The 20,618-nt window shown below is 47.6% G+C and overlaps 1 protein-coding gene across 1 annotated transcript; it reads left to right on the top strand.

Annotated features, from left to right (window-relative positions):
• Positions 1-547: 547 nt before the first annotated feature.
• On the top strand, positions 548-19,109 carry SNAPC4 (small nuclear RNA activating complex polypeptide 4; the record flags this gene model as incomplete). Its single annotated transcript, XM_084272717.1, has 23 exons — positions 548-719; positions 1,828-1,868; positions 1,978-2,136; positions 2,625-2,750; positions 3,554-3,632; positions 4,210-4,291; positions 5,124-5,228; positions 5,789-5,861; positions 6,123-6,287; positions 6,506-6,653; positions 7,550-7,656; positions 8,432-8,526; positions 9,236-9,330; positions 9,912-9,997; positions 10,764-11,162; positions 12,149-12,238; positions 12,458-12,695; positions 12,801-12,871; positions 13,142-13,252; positions 13,461-13,488; positions 14,095-16,184; positions 17,358-17,492; positions 18,598-19,109. The coding sequence occupies 22 exons, from the start codon at positions 548-550 to the stop codon at positions 17,475-17,477; spliced, it is 4,680 nt and encodes a 1,559-aa protein (XP_084128843.1). The 3' UTR covers positions 17,478-17,492; positions 18,598-19,109.
• Between the last annotated feature and the right edge of the window lie 1,509 nt (positions 19,110-20,618).

Below are 20,618 nucleotides of genomic sequence, written 5' to 3'. Positions count from 1 at the left end.
CAAAGCTGCGGGTGCTGCAGCAGAAGGGGCCTCGCCACCTCTACCCGCCCGAACCGACATGAGTACGTCCCCTCTGCTACGGCCCCCCCTCCCCTCGCACCCCGCAGAGCCCCCGGGTTTGGCCAGGACCTCCCCTTGCCCTTTCTCTTCCCCTTCCCCATCAGGGTGGTCCTTGACGCGGAGGGAGAAGGGGCTGGGAGGCTTCGTGGCGAGTCCCCGCGGCCAGCGGAGCCGGTCTGCAGGCCTCGTCCCGCCGCTGTGTCGCGGGGTTTCGGCGGCACCACCGCCGGTGGCTGCGGTACCCACGGGCGGCGAGCGGGGCTTTAGGACCCGGCGGCGAGCGGGGCTTTAGGACCCAGCGGCGTCCTCGGCCTGGCCTCGTGCGCCAGCCCCGCCGCGGTGCCAGCGCCGCTCTCCATTGGTCGGGCGGTGTTACGTGAGCAGCGGCTCAGCCCCCCCCCCCCCGAGGGGCCCCGCGGCGGTTGGGCGGAGGGAGCCGGGCCGGGCCCAGCAGCGCGGCCCAGCGCCGGGAGCCCACCGCGCCGCCATGTCCCACGGGCCGGGCCCTCCCAGGGCCCCGCACCCACCCGCCGCCCTCGACCTGAACGCGGAGAGGGAGAAAATCCGGCGGGAGATCGAGGAGCTGGAGCGGAGCCTGGAGCCCGGCGGGGCGGCCATGGAGGTGGCCGTGTCCGACTCCAGCCTCAGCTCTGACGCGGGTACGGCGGGCGCTGCGCTCCGGCCGCCGTGCAGGCTCTCGAGACCCGAGCGTGGCGGCGTGAGGGGCGGGAGAGGCTCCTCTGGGCTTCGCGTTAACCCCGCGGCGTGTGCCGGGCGCTGGGAGCGGGGCTCGGGGGTCCTGAGGCGAGGCGGCTGCGGGGGGTCCGGGCGGGAGAGGCCCCGGGCGGGAGAGGCCCCTCGCGCCGCCGCTTGGCGCGTCCCCCGCGCTGGAACCCGTAGCGAGGGGGCCGGGGCCGGAGGCAAGGGGCCGGGGCCGGAGGCAACGAGCCGGCCCGGGGATGCCGCAGCCCATCGGATGGTCCCGTTAGCTGGAGCCCAGGCGTTTCCCAGCGGGACACACACACCCCCCCCCCCAGCCTTGCAGCTGTTTGCAGCCTGCCCCTGCCTCCCGAAGCTCGTTTCCCAGAGTAAAGGAGCGCTTACAGCCGGGGGGGCAGCGCTTCTGGCGGCTGTCGCAGCTGCCTCACCCGCACGTGGTCTGGTTGTGAAGGGCTGAAGCCTCTGGCCACGCTGAATGCAAAACCAAATAGTCCCGTTAGGCGCTTTGAAAGCTGATGGGGTTTGTTGGGTTGGAATGTTTGCTTGGCTGGGCTGTACTGGGTTGGAAAGCTCTCTTGGCTGCATGCTCTGGAGGCTGTACTGTACCGTCATGCGTGGGACCAGGATGCGGTTTGACTGTGGCAGTGGTTTGATTGTGGCTGTAGTTATCTAGAGCTGCTCATTTTCCACGTGCATGTGTGAAGTACAGTCACTGAATCACCAGGATGGCAAAGACTTTTGAGATCGAGTCCAACCATACCCATCCTCTACTAACCCTGACCCCTGAGCACCTCATCTACCCGTCTGCTAAATACATCCAGGGCTGGTGACTCAACCCCCTCCCTGGGCAGCCTGTTCCAATGCCCAATATCACTAAATAGTTTTACTTGACAGTGTTGGTGGTATCCAAAAACTCCAGTGGATGCATCTGAGAGAGGATGTGATGCTTTATGCTGTTATGCTTTAATTGAAAAGTCTTTGGCTTTGAAGCTTGCCTTTTTTAACCCCACTGCAGTCAGCATTCTTGTGTGTTTGTTGTCTTAACAGGTGATGATGAAGATGATGATGAAGATTCTCGTACTGAAATGGTAACTATTTATAAATATTGTCACAAAAATAATTATGCTACATAACTGCATGTAAAGCAAGCATTTTTCTACCTTTTTCCCCTCCCTTAAATGCCTTACTTGCTTCAAGGAAATGGAAAGAGAAGATGACAGTAGCGATGATGATATCGAAGGTAGTTTGCCACAGGATCCAGAGACATGTCTGCAGATGAACCGTGTGTACCAGGAAGTTATCCAGGAAAAGATAGAGGAAGTTGAGCTTCTCATTGCACAAAACAAAGAAGAGCAGGTGAGCAAAACAGGAGTAAAATGTTCATTCCTGTGCGTTTCTGGGCTGCCGTTTGCCATCATCTTCTGCCCACCAAGCCCGGTAAAACTTTCCCAGGAGTTCCTAACCCATCACAGGGAGGGGGGGAATCAGCTGGAGGTGTCATAGTTACTGGTGCAGTGCTTGGCCAGGACCTGGTTCGTTTTCTGCATGGCAGTTCAAACCAGTGTCACTTGAGTGGCCTTACTTGGCTGATGTTTCCCTGCTTTCTTGTCCCCCAAAAATGCAACCAGCAGCAAATCTTACATTTTAGCCTGTTGAAGCAAGTTAGTGGGCTTTTTGATCATCTGCAGTGGGCTGTACAAACAGGAAGTCCTGTTTTTAATGCATACGGTGATTTACAGTCTGGAGCTGCAGACCTCAGCCCTGCTTGGGCTCAGCCACTGCTCTCTGAAGTGAGGAAGTTGAAGGAGACACTGATAACTGTTTAATTGATTCTTGTATTGCAGAAGGAAATCATGTCTGAGCTTGGTGGTCCGAAAACAGCAAAGGCAGGAGATGGTAGGAGTCTACCAGCAAATATATTTCTGGGTCACTTTATGAAGCCATACTTTAAGGATAAAGCAACAGGAATTGTAAGTAAATACAAGGTTGCACACTGATATGTCTTCCAATGATAGATTTAGATTGTAACCATGGTGCATTCCTACTGAGTAACTGTGAGTCTCACTCCTGAGTTTGAAATCTCTTCTTTTTTTTTCACTTGTTTCTTAATTTCTCTGCTTTGAGAGTGTTCTACCTGTGTCTGGCACTGACAGCTGGAGGTAGTTGTGAGGAGTGGCATTCTACCCATGGGGCACTTGAACTTTGTTGTTCTGAGCTGAACTGATTCTTCATCTCCACAATTCAATTCCATGCTTGTGTTTAAAGTACTTGTTGAAGTCTTACTGTGTTTGAAGCTGAGTTTTCTGAGGCACATGACACTTTTTTCATGTGTTTTTCAAGGAGATCCTGGCTCTTTGTTGTAGCTAGGATGTCACCTGTCACCATACATAGCTCAGCATTACATTAAAGCAATGGCTGGTAATCTTTCTGTGAATTCCTACTCAAGTTAATAGTGCCTCTTAAGTAGGTACAAACATATGTAATACATGTCCCCATGTTCAAAATGCTGCTTCAACCAACAACCAACTCTGAGCAGAGAATGTGCTGGAGAACTGCAGGCAAACTTACTTGCTTGAAGTATCTATTTGTTCTTTGTGAGTTCTGCTGTATCTGGGAGCTAGTGCTGGTAAAGGTAACTTAGCAGTTTGAATGTGACAGTTGCACAAGTTTCAGGGGTTTTTGTAGCAGTTCATGCTGGAGTTCTAAGAAGAAAGGACAATGTTCCTGTGTATCTGGTTCTTCCAATGTATCTAACTCTTCTCCACTTCATTAGGGCCCTCCTTCCAATGAAGATGCCAAGGAAAAAGCTGCTCAGGGTATAAAGTCCTTTGAACAACTGATTTCCACAAAATGTGAGTAGCTCTGTGCTGTTCAGGGTTTCCAAGAGCTGTAACACATGTTTGCATCATACTCTCAGTTCCCCTCCCCTGTGCAGTTAAACATCACTTCTGATACTTCATACTTGACTCTCAAAGGAGTTCAAAGTCAATGGGATGACATGTAAATTGTTTCATTGGGTGATTAATGATTTCTTTCATTTGAATTTGTTTTGATGCATCGTGTAACAACTCCTGTCAGCGCTCCAAAGCCAAATGACATTCAGGGAGAGAAGTTCAAGAGTGGAGTTTACAGCTCCAGATTGTTACAGACATCTGGGTGATGATCTTTACTGACATCACTACTGAAACTGGGTGAGAGCTGTGACTTGCCCAAGTCAGACATGACAGGAGTCATTCTGGTGGGGAACAGGATGAATTTACCCAGCCTCTGGCAGCCGCTTTGCTTGACAAAGTTGTGTAGCTAATGAAGATGAAGGGTTATTGATCACCCAGGGGGTACTTTACCAAGGATATTGAAAGCAGTGGATCTTTCATTTTCTTGGTGGCTGGGCACTAATGGCTGAATGCTCCACTCCCTTGTGCTGTCCAGGGAAAAGCAGAGAGAAGATGTTACTGCAGCAATCGGTGATAAGTGACCGCTTGCAGCGTCTGCTTCAGCCCAAGTTACTCAAGTAAGTACTGTGCCAAAATCCCTGCTCTCCTGGTGAGACCATCATAAATGAGGGAAGGAGAGTGTATATGTGGAGATTCTACCTTTCTTCAGCAAGTTCTTGTGTTAACTGCCACTTGGTAAGGTTACACAGCACAGCAGAGATACTTTTGGCAGTTACCATTGAGCTTGGGAGAGCCGCTCTGAACTACAGCAGTGGTCCTCAGACTCCCCTGTCTTGTGGGCACCAGTAGAGAGGATGGCACTGTTGTAGGTAGCAGCTTGTTGACACCTCTATTACCTGTGTGTACATGTAGTATCACTGGGTCTGCAGTGCCCTGGCAGTAAGGGAAAAGTTACAGCATTCGGTTGGGTTGTCACCACGTGATCATTGTTTTGTGGGTGTCTGGCAGGTGGGGAGGGCTTTTGCTTTGGAGGTGTTTTGGTATTCTATGGCTGTTGCTTCCCATTGATGCAGTGGTATAACTTCACATAGTCTGCAGGGCTTGAAGCTGAAATCATGGTATGTAGCCAGTCACAGTGGTGTGTCCAGTGAGAGATTTCTGTGCCCAGAGCTGGCTTAGTCTTTGCTGCTGTTGCAGCAGCCGTTGGTTCTCTCTAAGTACCAAAATGATTAATCTGAGACCTGTTCTGTGTCAGTGATTTGCATAAAAGGGTCAAAAATAGGACAATAAATGTGCCATGTGGGAAAACCTAGTATTTGTGTAGTGTGGAAATAAACTTGAAGCTAAGAAGGATACTGATGAGGAGACCCTTTGCCAGTCATCATCTGATGTCATTGACCTTGTTTCCAACTCATCATATTGAGTAATAATAACAATGTCTTTGAACAGGTTGAATTATTGGAATCAGAAACTGGAAAAAGTCAAGACTGAAATGGACAAACAGATCTTGGAGAAGCAAATCAAAGAAGTGGAGAAAGAAATAGAGGCAATTAAGTGAGAAATCTTTTTGTGTTACCAGTGAAAATGAAAGTCTGTCCTTGGGATTTACCTCTTAAGGTTCCCTCTTTCCTCAAGTGTTTCTCCTTACATTTGGAGAAAGCTTTATTTGTGTTGGCTTGGAGAGTGCTCACCTCTACAGTTCTTTACTAAGAATTAACTTTCAGGTCTCTGTGCAAATGTAGTATCTATACCCAACCTCAGGGGCTGCTTTAAATAGCTCTTGATTTAGTAACAAGGAAGCAGAGAGCTCAGGAGTTCTGAGCCTCTGCTCATTAACAAATCTAGAGCAGTGCATTTTGTTACTGTGTTAATTGTTTCCCTGGCTAAACCAACTTCATCTTGTAGCAGGCTGTTTATCAAGAATAAACATTGTTTTGGGCACATTTATTATCTTAGATAGCCCTTTGCTGTGAGATACTAAGTGTTCAGTCCCTGTGGAAACTGGTAGGATGTGGGAGGAGTAAGATGAAGCAAGGTCAAGACAACAAAATGACTATTTAACCATTTAATGTGGCTCTTTTTTTTTTTTTTTCTCCTTGTACCTTCTGCTTTAGCCAACTCCCAGAAAGTGACTTGATAGGAAACAGATTTGATGAGCATGACTGGGAGAAAATTTCAAATATCCAAGTAAGTTGGGAAATCAGCTGTTTTATTGCTTCTGATGAGAACCACCTGACCTGGCCCAGTTTACATTGCTGTTCCCATCATGTGTTTATTGAAGTTGACTGTTACATGATCTCAACTTGTTAAATGTGATGATTTAATACTGGAAAATTCAGCAATAAAACATAGTCTGGAATGCAGAATACGCTCCTTGTATTGGTGTTCCTGCCTGTCCAGGAGTTTGTCCCAGCTAAAAGCCAAAGCAGATCTTTGTGTTTCTTTCAGTTTGATGGCCAGCGTAGCTCAGAAGAACTGAGGAAGTTCTGGCAAAACTGGGAGCATCCAAGCATCAACAAAAAGGAATGGACTGAGGAGGAAATCGAGAGGCTGAAGAACATAGCTGCCAAACATGGTTATGTGGACTGGCAGACTATAGCCCAGGAGCTGGGGGTAAGGTCTTAGGAACTCAGAACCCCAAGGGGTGACAAGTCAGTTAACTCTGGCTTAACTGTGCCTCCTATCAGGCTTCAGAAAACAACACTGCTGCTAATTTGTTGTTAATTAATGCTTTTCTGAGAAGCATTGAAGAACAGTACAAAAAAAAACCCTTAACCTTTTCCTCTTGCTTTTTGTCCTCATAAATAACCAGTTGGTTTCTTTGTATTAAGACAAACAGGACACCTTTCCAGTGCTTGCAGAAGTATCAGGTCTATAACAAGGATCTGAAAAGGAAAGAATGGACCAAAGCTGAAGACCAGATGCTTTTGGAGCTTGTTCAAGAGATGAGATTAGGAAGTCATATCCCATACAAGAAAAGTAAGTGCAGATGCCTTTCTTTCACCTGTAGGGTGGGTGTTTTATTTCCTAGGAAAGTTTCAATTTCCATGATAGTCAGAGGTCTGTTTTCACCTTACTGTTCTAGCCTGTGACCTGGGTGAGGCACAACATTGCTGTGGCATGTCTGAAACTACAGGTTTCTAGCCTTCCCCCACTGGTGAGATGAATTAATAGGGCTGGTTGAGTTTTCTCTCTCTTCATCATTGGTGGGAGCAGTGCCTTTCCTGTACCTTCCTGGAAGTTTCATTAGATCAGCAAGAATTTAGTAGCTTTGGAACCTTTATCTGCCTTTTGAAATTTGGTTGGCATTGGCTGAGAATTATTCAGAAGTACTGATGGGTGTGTGAGCTTTGGTATTTGTAGCAAAATCACCAGAGTTCTTCTGTAGAAAGCCAGTGTTCATTCATGACCAGCTGTTCTGGGGGTTTTCAGTGCTGTGCCCAGAAGCCTTTTCTAGAGGGTCAGTACTGCTGCTTCTGCTCCTCCCAAGTGTGGGAGGCAGTGATGAGTGAGGAGCAGAGTTGAGAGTAGTAACTGAGTATCTGAGATCATATACCTCAGCCTGTGAGTATAACACCTGGTGTCTTGAACCTGTTAGATATGTATTGGAGCTGAAACCTTCCCTAGTCCTCTGTTCTTGTAGGATGGGTGGCTGGATCATCATGTGTCTGGTATGGATAATGCCCTTACAAATAGTAACACGTTGTGTGTGCCACACTCTGTCAATTCTTCTTCTCTACCACTGTTAAGTAATTAAGCTGAGATTAAAATGCTGCTTGTGACAATCCCTTGTTTGAAAATACTGCAGTTGCAACGTAGGTAAAGGAAGAACTGTTGTTTGCAACAGCCTCTAAAATGTACCTTGGTGTTTCTAGTTGCTTATTACATGGAAGGAAGAGATTCTGCCCAGCTGATATACCGATGGACAAAGAGTGTGGACCCCAGTTTGAAGAAAGGACCCTGGACACCAGAGGAAGATGCTGTAAGCTCTGTTCTCTGATGCCTGGGTTTGCAGGGTGTCCTGGTTTGGGTCAGGATGGAGTTAACTTCTTTTGTAGCAGCGGATGGGATGCCCCTTGGGATGCCCCTTCCGTTTCCCTTCCCCTGCCTCACCCCCCCCACACTTCTCCACCTGCTCTTTCCCTTTAAGGAGCAGGCAGCTGGGTGGATCTCGGCTCTCAGCCAGGGTGAAACCACGACACAGGGTGTGAAAGGTGGGAAGGTTGGGCTGTTGAGATGCTGTACACATTGGGCTTTAACAGTGGCACAGAGGAATGTAAAGTGGACCAAGGTGGCAGTTTACAAGTCAAGAGAGCTTAGAAGCCCCTAAATGTTTTTGTTTACAACACAGTGGAGCATGTAAACAGGAGGGGAATCAACTTTTTAAAAGGGTAGGCAATGGCAAGACAAGGGGGAATGGATTAAAGCTAAAGGAAGGAAGGTTTAATTTGGATATTAGGGGAAAGTTTTTTACAGAGAGAGTGGTGAGGGGCTGGAACAGGCTGCCCAGAGAGAGGGGGTGGGTGCCCCATCCCTGGGGATGTTCCAGGCCAGGTTGGATGGGGCCCTGGGCAACCTTGTGTAGCTCCAGGCCTGGAGGTTGGTGTCCCTGCCTGTGGCAGGGGGGTTGGAGCTCTGTGATCCTTGGGGTCCCTTCCAACCCAGACCAGTCTGGGATTCTATGAAATACAACTGCTGGTTTCTCTGGCCCATCAAGGTTATTGCTGCTGAGAATTTCAGCTCTTTGATTTCCATAGATGCTCTTGGCTGCAGTGAAGAAGTATGGAGAGAGGGACTGGTATAAGATTCGGATGGAAGTGCCAGGGAGGAGCGATGCTCAGTGCAGAGAGCGGTGAGTACCCTGAGTGGAGCAACTCTGCTTTCAAGTGTATTGCACAGAGCCAAGATGCAACCTGTTTCACAAACAGGTTTGATTTGCTTCAACCAGTGTCACCTTAAGAGCTGCTTTGTAAAAGTGGCTGTGATCTAGATACAGTCTCTGGCACTGTCTCCACACAATGCTGTATTTGTAGTTACAGAAGTTGGAAAAAAGAAGTTGAAATTGAGTTTAATGGAGAACTGTGCACTGCTGTCTGGTGTGTGGCTCCCTCAGCATTGCTGCCTGTGGCTTAGCAGAAGTTGGGAAGGATGTTGTTCACAATAAAGCCAAAGGGATCATTAAACACAGATGAGTGTGTGTAGAGAGGGAAGGTTGTCATCTGTGCCTTCTCTGTGCATCCCTGAAAATATCTAGGCAGTGACTCCCTGTAACTGAACACCAATGATGAGGTGCTGAGCAATTTTCAGCCTTGGACCCTGGTTTGGGAGGCTGGGAGTACAGTGTGCCCTAATTTCAGTGACCTGTTTTGTGAGTGGCAAGATATTTTTAAGAACAAAGAGATTCTATCTGTGCTGTATTAAGGGAAAAGAGATGGGACCCTTAAAAAAAGGAAAGATCTGGTAAGGAATGATGGGTTTGTTCAGCCTCAGAGTGTCTGGTGATGATTGGAACTGTTCAAGCAGGATTGAATGTTCCTTACTTTAATGTTTTTGTTTTGAAGGTACTTAAAAGCATTGCACTGTGCTGTGAAGAAAGGCAAGTGGAGTTTAGAGGAAGAGGAACAGCTAATTGAACTGGTTCAAAAGCATGGCCTGGGTAAGTGTTTCTGTAGTTTTATCTTCAGAGGTTTAGAGAAGTATTAAGGATTTATCATTTAAGTTTTCTCCTCTTTTGTTTTAAGCCCTCCAGCTGATACTATCAGGCTCTGCCCTGTGCTCATGACTGCAGCCTTCCTTCCATTGTGTAGTCTGGTCATGGATAGTCGGTTGTAGTGAAGAGCTCAGTAGCTGTGTTAGCAAGGTGTCAGAGCTAGGACAGTTTAGAGGGGCCAGTTCCCCTCTAAACAGCCTGTGAAAGGCTCTCTTATTTTCTCAGAGATAACTTTCCTTAACAAATGGAAGCTTTTCAGTTTAAGCTTTCTGCTAAGTGTTCTCTTACTGCTGCTGGGGAGCATGCAGTTCTGCCAGGGTTTGCCTCAGTGCTTCATTCTCTAGTGGCTTCTAACTTCAGCTGAGTGTGGAGTATTTGCAAAGTCTGATCAAAGAACACAAATGGGTGTTAAGGTTTTAAAATCCATTCCTATAATACCTGTCTCATAAAAGGAAATGTGCAACACGTGTGTAATGTTCTGCACTGAAAAGGCCTGGCTCAGATTGCTCTGCTCTGCCTGTTTTTAGGTCACTGGAGTAAAATAGCTTCAGAACTGCCACATCGGACTGGCTCCCAGTGTCTGAGCAAATGGAAGCTCATGATTGGGTCCAAGGTATTGTACAAAATCCTGCTGGGTCACAGAACCATCTCTTGAACGATTCTCTAAACTGCAAGTGAAACCCTGTGAGATCAAGACAGAAATTAACGTTGATTTCACCCAGTTGAGACTTGTCATGGATGTTCATGGTCTGATTTTTTGATGTGCTGAGGCAGCCTTTATTCTGAGGGTCTGAAGTTCATTTGCTATTTGTAGTTACAAATACAGAATATTTGTATATTATCCAGAATTTTTTACTCCCAGTAAACAGCACCAGTAAAGATGGCATATACATACATTTCCATGTATGTATCTGAGTTGCCAGTGTTGCTCTCTCCAGAGGTTCTCTGAGTTGCAGTGTTGCCTCTGCTCCAGAGGTTCTGGCTGCTGAAGGTCCTGTTAAAGATAGTCCTGTTCCCACTGGCACCACACCTGCCTAGGGAAGGGTTTGTGGAAGCCCAAATGTGTTGAGATGGGGCACTGTAATTACCTTGTACTTCCATGTGCACCAGTTCTTAACACAAATTTGTCTTTATCTGTAGCTGTTTCTTTGCATACAAGAATCTAAACCAGTAAAAACCTGGGTCCAAAGGCCACTCAGATATAATGGATGTAGTTAACCTTAGCAGAAGTAAAGCAGAACTATCCATTTCAAGGTCAGAGCTTACTGACAGGACACTGCTCCATGAAACTTTTAAACTTGCCTGTTTGAGAGGTTTGCAAGTCAAGGGTGAACACTGGCTAAACACTCATCTTTGCTTTCATCTGTTTGACTGAGAAGAAAAGATCTAGGCCAACGAAACGCCGGCACGTGCAGGACAGTTCCAGCTCTTCAGAGAGCAGCAGTGAGGACGTGGAACTGGACTTGGCAGACACTGAGGAGGAGAAGGAGGAGAAGGAGGAGAAGCAGACAACAAGCAAGGAGGAGCGTGTGATTCCCAGCATTGATCTGTGGATACCAACACAGCCAAGTACACAGGAGTCAAGCAGAGGAATATACCAAGCTCCATCCTTTTTCTCTCCTCTGAGTGCAAAGACCAGCAGCAGCGAAGGTCAAAGTGGTGGAGCCCAGGACAGAGCTGCCAGCACATCCCCGGTGCTGAGCACCCTCCTGAGCGGCATGGCACGTGCACACTCAGCAGACATCACTGTGAGGGATCCAGCACAAGTACTGAGCGAGGTGAATCCTGGGGTTCTCAGTCTGTTCTTGATGGGATCGGAGCTTAGATCACTGCCTGGTCACTTCTGCAGTTGCTGCAGGGAAGGCATCAGTGATGGGAAGATGGCAGAAGCTCTTTCAGCCTCTGGCTGCTGTCTCACTGTGCCATCGGGGGGTGCTGTTGGGACCCGAGCTGTTGGGTTACACAGGGATTTCTAGCACTGCCTCCCCATGTGTTACCTAGAAAACAGCTGTGCTCTTTCCTACCCAGAAACTTCTCTTATATCTTCATAAAGCAGAATTGTCCAATGCATTGTCATGTCTCCCTACCCTGGTGACTAGGGCATATAGGCTTAAAGCTTGGAAGAACTTAAGTTACTTACACATCTGTGTCTGGTTCTGAGTTGGGTTTTCCTCCCTGATCAGGCACTGAAACAGTACCAACCTTCCTAACAGGTTTTTGTGGAACTAGACTCCTCCCTAGTAAAATATTAAATGTCAAAATCACTATTTAAGTTCATAGAAGCAAAAATAGTCTGACTTCTGTGTTAAGAATCACACTTGTGCCCCTGACTACGTAGCCAATTGCACTGATGACAAGTTACTGTGTTCTGGGGGTTATGGTATGACAGGGTTGCAGGTGCTTTAATTTGATTACAGATACAGCATTATTTTACTAACAGAAGTTTAGGGAAGAGCCAGTGGCTTTTCCAAACCTCTTGTTCATTCCCTTGTATCATGAAGGTGAAAAATGCAAGGAGAACCATGCAGTAAGTTTTGACCCTCAGTGTGAGTTTCTGTAGAGACTTTACTCAGAGGCTTTTACAAAGTAGAGATTTGGTGTTGTGACAGTGCACAAGGACTAAGAGATGAGGTAAGTGCCTGTGCTTCAGGGCTGGCAGGAATGTTGAAGCCTTTTGTACCTTCTCTGTATAGTCAGTGCAGGTAATTTTCTGTGAGACACTTTCCCTTTTATCTTTTCTTGTGTGTTTTTTTTCTGTTCTAAGGCTTCCAGATGTGGAAAGCAAGTGCTGCAGGTTACCCTGGAGAACGTGAGAAGAATTTTAAGAAATAACACATGCTTTCAGAGGAGACTTGTAAGTGTCACTTTTGTCTTGTCTGCTCTTGTGATGTGAGTGCTGACAGGCTCTATTTAGTGTGAAATGCTTTTTGATGGAACCATAAACCTCACTCTGTAGAAACAAGAGAAAAAACTCCTCATTTTCTTCTTGCATGACTGCCCTGTCAGTAGTTTGTCCTGGGATGAATTATGGTACAACCTTCCTAACTGGAACTCTCTATTTGTTCCTGTGCAGCAATCAAGGGTGCTAAAACCTCCTGCCACTGGTTTAACAAAAATACCTGGTGCTCCTGTTGGCCAGAATCTTCAGTTGATGCCAAACATGACAGAGAAAACCTATCGTCGAGAGAGAGAGCGTCTGAGGAGACTGAACCTGGACAGGCAGCTGCTGATGGCAGTGACGCCTTGGGTGGGCAATGTACTCCTGCCTTGCACCCTGCCAACTGGGAAGATGGCTCTACATCACACAAAAGGTAGTGGTGACCCATTGGGGTAGTGCTTTCCTACTCTTTGTCCCTACTTTCCAAGACCTTTTAAGTGAATTTTTGCTGATTTTTAATATTGAACTTATTTTCTAGCTGGTTCCATTCAAGAGAAGATTAAGTCGGTCAGGCTCACGAGCACTCCTCTCTTCACACTTTTCATTCAGGTAGGTTTTACTGTCTTAGTGGCATTATCTGCTTTCAAACAATGGTAATCTTTATTTCTGTATTTGATGCTTAAATAAAATCTGATTTATGACTTTCATAGGATGTTTCCTAACTAAATCCTACATCCAAAATCTAATACTCCAAGGACTTTTTCCTCTAAGTGTAAAAATGTCCCCAGAATGTGAAGCCTCTCCTGTCCATCTTGTATTGGCAGTGGCTCTACCAGAACATTCTTGTTCTCAGACTTTCATGACAACCTCATCTTGCAGCTCTTTCAGATCGACACCAAAGGCTGCATGAAGATTATTCGTGAGAGGAGGCTAAGGCAGACCGAGCTTCTCAGGGCTGATGCAAGAAGGCCTCAGCAGGTATTGCACCTGGTCTGGTTCTAAGCTCTTCCCACTGGAGTCTTGACTAAGTAGAGTTGTTTGTGTGCATCTTGTGGTGCTGTTTGTGTGCATGTCTTGTTTGGTTTGGAAGCATAAACTGTACAGGGTGTTGTCAGATGTGGGTTTGATTGACATCTGTGCTGTTTTAGTGATCTTGAGATATCTCAGAAGTATAATTTAATATCATTTTTTTTGGCAGGCTTCCCAAAATATGGAGACTTCTTCAGGTACCTACCAGAACATTTATTTTTGTGATGTGCAAGAAACTTTTTGCTGAAGTCATCTCATTACGTTAATGACCAATTAAACTGAAGGAGAACTTTGGGAACAAAACTACCTTGTCATGGTTGGTTTTGCCACCCCTTGGATCCTTCAGTTATTGGCTAAATGTGTTATCCCTTGGTAAGGGCTGGAAAAAATACTGAAGGACTGGGGGGACCAGTGGCTCTGTGCCACCTGTCCTGTAGGCTGTTGTTGGTGTAGTTCTCTCCAGCAAGGCTGTAGTGAACGTGCTGGCACTGACTAAAATCCCAGTTTGTTGTTATCCTGACTAGTGTGGAGTGCTGGTGTAGTGCTGACCAGTACAGTTCCTTGTGTGTGGTGTTAAGGAGCATTCCTACCCCATCTTTGATTGATACATCATTGCTGAATGAGCAGTAATGTTGCTGTATCAGGATGGGGTTTCTTTAAATCAAGGCTTGTTTTAGGCACTCTCACAAACAGGAGTCTTGCTGCTTCCTGTGCAGGGTACTTGATGTGTAACAGCCAAGGAATGGCTTTGGAAAGTACTGTTCACTCTTTTTACTTTTATTTTTATTTCCCCTCTTCTCTAGGCAGTTCAGCACAACCTTGCACTCAGAGGAAGTCCCAAAGGGGCATACCAAGGAATTGTGTCAGGAGACCTGTTGCCTTAAAAGCAAGAGAGACTTCTGCCACTGAGTGTGACACCCCTGCTGTGCAGGGAGCTCCTCCAGCCCCAGGGCAAAGGCAGAAGCCTAAAACTGTCTCAGAATTGCTGAGGGAGAAGCGACTCAGAGAATCCCAGGCTGAGAAAGCTGTGCAGAGGACAGTATTTGTTGCCCCACAGATGCTGGTTTCGGGGCCTCTGATAATCCAGCACCCACCACAGCAAATCCTCCCTTCTGCTCAAGCAGGGAGCAAACCTGCAGCAGCTGGTTGTGCAAACGGCCAAGCACAGTGTGTGCCAGCTCCATTGCCAGCATTTACTTCTGTTGCAGGTTCAACCTCTACCCAGGTTGTGCTTGAAAAGCATTCCTCATCCGTGTCAGAAGCTGGGAAAAGCCCCAGTTCCTCGCAAGGAGCAGAACTACCATCCAATAAGGAACTCAGAGAGGAAGCATTGGGAAGGAGCCTTGAAGGAGGGAGCCTTCCAGACACGAATCCAGCTGCAGCAGAGAAGGCCCCCAACCAGGGGGGGTGTAATGGTCAGGTCCTGGCTGGTAGCTCAGCTTCAGTAGGGTTGCAGAACCAAGCTTTTGTGCCACATCAAATCACAGTGGTGCCTGTTGGCATTGAGTCTGCCTCCAACAAACTGTCCCTGTCCACACCAGTTACCTGTGAGCCGAATAGTAATGGGCCACAACAGGGGCCAGTCAGTCTGTTGCCAGCTCTTGTAACTTCCCAAACTGGTTCCCCTCTGATTCCCAACAGCATTCTGCCTTTCACCTGGGTGGTAACGCCACAGGCTTTGCTCCCCACTGCTGTGCAGGTGGGTGTGCCCCTGGGAATGCCAGCTGCTGCTCTGAGCAGTCACTGTCCAGCACCAGGGACTTCCAGTGGCAGTGCCTCAGGAGTGTCTCCTGTACCAGCTGGAGCCAGTACACCTCCCCTCATCGGTGCAGAGACAAAAGCACCCACTGCCCAGGCAGCAGCAGTACAGCCTTTGGGAAAGACAGCTGACCATGCCACAGCTCCCCCACCTGTGACCTCAGCGGGTCCAGGGTGCACCAGCTCCAGTGCTGCTTCTGCAACACCTGTGTGTTCAGGTGGCTTCTCCAAGGCTTCCAACTCCTCTGCAGCCCAGACAGCTCTCCCAGCAGGTTCAGCAGCCCCACGTGCTGCGCTGCTGCCCCAGACACAGCTACCTGTGAGCGCTCCAGGGGCCAGTTCCCAGTGTGTGTCAAGTCTTGCTGGTTTGGGAAAGAACCTCGATTCTGTTACAACTAGTGGATCCTCTTCCAGTCCAAGCACCACCACAAAAGGGATTGTGCTCCAGCCAGGAGATCCAGTTCCTCAAAACAACGTCCCAAGGAACTCCAGTTGCTTTGCTGCACGAGCAATGACACACAGGCCTATTGCCTGCAAACCTCCAGCCACGCAGCCTGCTGATAGTTCACCCAGACCAACCACTTCCAGTGCAGAAAAGAATCTACTTGACTTAAGCCTGATTTCCCTTGAAGATGAAGCAGTAGTGAAGGAGTGGCTGAGTGGGAAACAAGGGGTCCAGGTACCATCCCTCCAAACCAGATTGCCTTACTTGCCACCTTTTCTGTGCAACTTAAAAACCCTCTCGAAGCTGCTTCTGCAGAAGGCAGCTCTAGAAGAGCAAGCAGCATGTCTCCTGCCTTCTGCCAGTCAGTCTGAAGGCACTGGGGTTGGTTTGGATGCTGTCAGAGAATTGGTTCAGCAGAAACTCGGCAATAACCCTGCTTACCTCCTACTGAAAGCCAGATTCCTCGCAGCCTTTACGCTCCCAGCTGTACTAGCAACTCTTCCTCCTCCAAAAGTGACAACAACTCTGTCAGCCAGCAGGAAGCAATATGAAGAGAGTGATGAAGAGGAGTGGCAGAGCGAGAAGGAAGTGTCTGAGGAAGGGGAGAGTGGGAATGAATTAACAGGAGTGCAGTTGGATGGGACTGTTGGTGATGAGCCTGGAGACAAAGATGCTGATTTACTAAATCAGGTAAAACAGGTGCCAGGGACTAAAACCAGCAAGTTAATGGCAGCTAAATATTGCTCCCACTGGGATGCAGGGTGAAATCTCATCTTAAGTGTGGCAGAAATCTGGTCCTTTTGAAGCAGCACAGTTTTGCAGCTGATAAAGAGTTCTCCAGCTCAGCTGGGAGCCCTTAGTCCTCATGAGGGTCAAACCTGTGTTTTATGTAGCATGTTAAACTTAACAATGCTTATCAAAGCTCCCTTCCTCTTACAGTTCACAATCTGCTGCACTGACTCCTGTGTTTTTTTAAATCAGGCCCTTGGTTTTTGGTGTGTGTGGCCTTTAAACCCAAACAATATTAAGGGAGTTGTGTATATTTGCCTAAAATTGGTCTCTAATTTCCTTTTTTTAAAGCAGAGTCCATTATTGCCCAGCACTGTTTCTTACAGAACATGCTGGGAAGTTGTGTAGCTCAAACTTGCATTTCAATTCATTGTGGCACCAAAATAAACAAGACTAATGAAGATGAATAAAAAAGGTAAACTTCTGTTTGTGCAGAAAGGTGGCAAAAATGCCTAAAACTCAGAGCTTTCCCATAGTAAAAGCCAGTAGTGACCTTTCTATTCTGGCTCTGACTTTTTTTAGGTCAGGGGCAAGTTCAGTGTAGTTGGAAGTGTGAGCAGTTGGTGCAGAAATCAACAGCAGTTCCTCACTGCCTGGCAGCCTTACTGCCAACCTCTGTCCTGTGTCATCTTCCACCAGGCTCCCCCCATTCCTTTTCTTAATGCTACAGCCACGTTGTTTTCCTGGTGCTTTTCAGTGAGAACTTTGCAGTAGAGAGTCTGTTTCATGAGAAATCAGAAGTTTGGGGTGTCTGGGGTGTTGTGTGGCTCCAGCAGTGCAAGCTCAAAGCATCACTTCTGGCTGGAGTTCACTAACAAATGGCTGTGCCCAGACAGAAGCTGCAGCAGGAATTGCTCTGCTTTGGTGGCAGAAGAAGTGTTGGCTGAAGGTTTCACCCTGAAAACGTTGGGAGGTTTTGTCTTTGCTGTGACATTGGCAATAGAATGTTGTTGTCCCCTGGTTTATTTTGAAGGAAGATTGTTTTGGAAAGCTGAACTCCCTAGAATAAAGGGAGCTCTTCTGCAGGTGTGCTGGCTCTCATGGTGGTGATGATGGTCTCTTCTCCTGTTGCAGGGTGTGGGAGATGAAGAGGTTGCTGCACAAGATGTCCTGGACTCCTGTGCTGACGTGGCTGATGCCAGTGCTCCTCAGATCAGGAGAAGTGCCCGCTTCAGGAAAAGGAGGAGGATTTGAGAAGGAACACTGTTGGTAACTACTCTGAATCCTGTATTTCTTGCCTAGAAGAGAACCTGAATCTCACTTGTCTGAGGTGCAGCTTAAACAGTGAATCGTGACCTGAGGAGAGGACTGGAATGATCTTGACTTGTTCCCTCAGGACACAGAGCTCTATTCTCACCCCTTAATCATAGCCTGAGGCTAAAACCTTGATTTGCAGGGGGAGGGAAAGTGATGTAAGTGATGTCTGTGTGCTAAAATTATATCTGAAAGTCACAAAGTTCAAACATTTGGCAGCCTTTTAGTCCATGTTGCTGCCTACTGGTGTTACACCTAGTTGGTAGCACTCTCCAGGCTTGGAAGGGTCATAATTTGTGGAACAGGAAAGTTTGGGCAGCTGCAGCTGCAGAGAGGGTCTGTGTGTGCAGAAGCCACAATAAGTCCTTGCAGCAGGTTCCAGCAGGCCGGTGGTGACATGTCTTGTCTCTGGGCTGTCAGGAAATCCTCTAGATCTCAGGGTGGTGGCAGCTCTTTGTGCAGTTTGTCTTCTGTAGCCTGGCTTGTGAGTCTTGAGGACTGGTATTAAAAGCTGGTGGGAAGTTGGGGCTTAAGACTTGTGGGTAATTCACTGGAGTTTAACTTTTTAGATGAGCTATTGGGGGAAGTTCTTTCTAGAGAGAGTGGTGAGGGGCTGGAACAGGCTGCCCAGAGAGGGGGTGGGTGTCCCATCCCTGGGGTGTTCAAGGCCAGGTTGGATGGGGCCCTGGGCAACCTTGTGTAGCTCCAGGCCTGGAGGTTGGTGGCCCTGCCTGTGGCAGGGGGTTGGAGCTCTGTGACCCTTGGGGTCCCTTCCAACCCAGACCAGACTGTGATTTTGTCTTTGAACACCTTTGTGGGCCCCACCCCCAATTTAGCTTCATTTCTTTCTCTGTCCAACAGGCCAGCTTCTGTAGGCTACAAGCATGTGATCTCTTCACATCTGTTGATGTCTTTGAAAGAGGCCAAAGGAACTTGAACAGTGTTTGATGTGTGTGGTTGTCAGATGAGACTCTTGTTTTCTTTCAAGCTGGGTTTGGAAACTCCAGGACTCCCTATAAAAGTGCTCTGACTAATGGGGGCTGTTTGTGCTTTGTTACAGGAGCCTCCTGAACATGCTCTGCCTTCCCACGTGGCAGCAGCAGACACTCTTTGCACTACTGACCTTGAACACTTTGAGCAAGCTGACTAGATGGACCAGGGGAAGAGAAGAAAACTGCTGGACTGGTTTTCCCATCACCTAACGAACTCTGCAGCTTTAGTTGCAAATAATGAAGCAAAATGACTGGAAGGAAATCTTCCAGACCTAGAGAGATCCTCTTCTCTTTCAAACTACCACACGCTGTGGATGTCATGGGGGAAGATCGCTGGAGACCTGGGGAAGCCAGCAGTGAGGGTTATTTATTTCCTTTCTGTCTTAGCTCCTATTTATGTGAATGTTTATCCATGTTCAGAGTATGTTGTTCATTGGGTAGGCTTTCTTGTCAGTGCTGTGACAGTGGCTTGTCTCTGACAGCTGACTGAATGCTGCTGAATAATCAGCAGATCAATTTTGTATCAAAATGACTCTGGAGTATTTGTTGAAATACAGATGTTTTTATTTTTCTCACTTAAAAATTACTGATGTCTTCTGTGTTGGTCTTTTCACATCTCTCTTTTCCCTGGTAAACAGTGCTTTTAATAATGTGTGTGAGTGTGATTGCTAATGAGAAAAGTGAAGTTTGCAAGCTGTGTGAAAACTGGGGAGAGAGAGGAACATGAATATGCATGTGGCTAAAATTGCAGGATTTGATTAGGCTGGGATTCTTGCTGGCTTCTTTCACAGCCTGCCCCACAGAGCTGCCTGCAAATCGCTTAAAAACTTGTTTCCTCTTTCAGGAAGAGGGAATTTCTCCCTTGGAGAGGTGCAAGGCTGGCTGAGGCAAAGCTGCTGTGGAGCTGCTGCAGGAAGCTTCATGCCATTGTGCTGCCTATGCTTCTGTGAGGTGCAGCTCTTCCATGAGGGTCCTTGAGGCAGAGCTGGAGTCAGGGGAATCAGCTTGTTAAAGGGCAGATAATGGCAGGACAAGGGGATGGAGTGAAGCTGAAGGAGAGAAGGGTGAGATGAGATATTAGGGGGAAGTTCTGTACAGAGAGAGTGGTGAGGGGCTGGAACAGGCTGCCCAGAGAGGGGGTGGGTGCCCCATCCCTGGGGGTGTTCAAGGCCAGGTTGGATGGGGCCCTGGGCAGCCTTGTGTAGCTCCAGGCCTGGAGGTTGGTGTCCCTGCCTGTGGCAGGGGGTTGGAGCTCTGTGACCCTTGGGGTCCCTCCCAACCCAGACCAGTCTGGGATTCTATGACAGTGGGTACCACTGTTGTAATCGGACGTCAAGACATTATGGAGCAAAAGGAAGGGTTTCAAAATGCTTTCCTCTTGCAGGGTGCTCTATTTTCTGTAAGACAGTGCACATAATAGTTTGGGGTTTTTTTCCCAAGAAATCCAGATGTGGCAGCAGCTGTGCTGTACAACCCTGTGTGCTGCTCAGCACCGGGCTGTACCATGAGGCACTGGTACCAACTCTGATCTCTACTCTAAACAACTGCTATCCTTTGCAAACACTGCTGAGGAGATGCCCTTCTGATCTTACTGCTTGTGGAAAAACTTCTGTCTTTGTTCCTTTTCAGGATTAAATTGATCTGTTGCTGTAGAACAGAAACTCCTGAGGCTAGATTGGTCAATTAGCAGACACTCTGATCACCTTCATAAGGGCATAGCTGATAGAGGTACTGTATTTTGGGTTTTTTCTTTAGTGTAAAGCTAATTTAATGCCTAACAAGAAGCACAGGCTTAAAGAATCTCTGCTCTGCTCCTAATGATAACATGGAGAAACTCTCCAGAAACTTAGAAAGCAGAACAAAAGGCAGAGTGGGAAGCTAATGGGAAAATGTGTCATGCTGCCATGGTATCAGAGTGTGTATGTTCTCCAGACTTTTTTTAAAGCAGACTGTTAGTGACTTCTTGTTGCAGCTACAGTTCTAGGACTGTGGGAAGGCAGGGAGGCAGTCAAAGGTGTGATGATGCTTAACATCATCCCTGGTGCTGCTTGGTGTGCTGCTCCTTTAATGACTGCTAGAGCCACAGCCT

The sequence above is a fragment of the Gallinula chloropus genome (assembly GCF_964237585.1).
Source record: "Gallinula chloropus genome assembly, chromosome: 18".
NCBI lineage: Eukaryota > Metazoa > Chordata > Aves > Gruiformes > Rallidae > Gallinula > Gallinula chloropus.
Note: the sequence above shows the minus strand (reverse complement) of the source record. Positions and strands in the feature narration are given on the sequence as shown.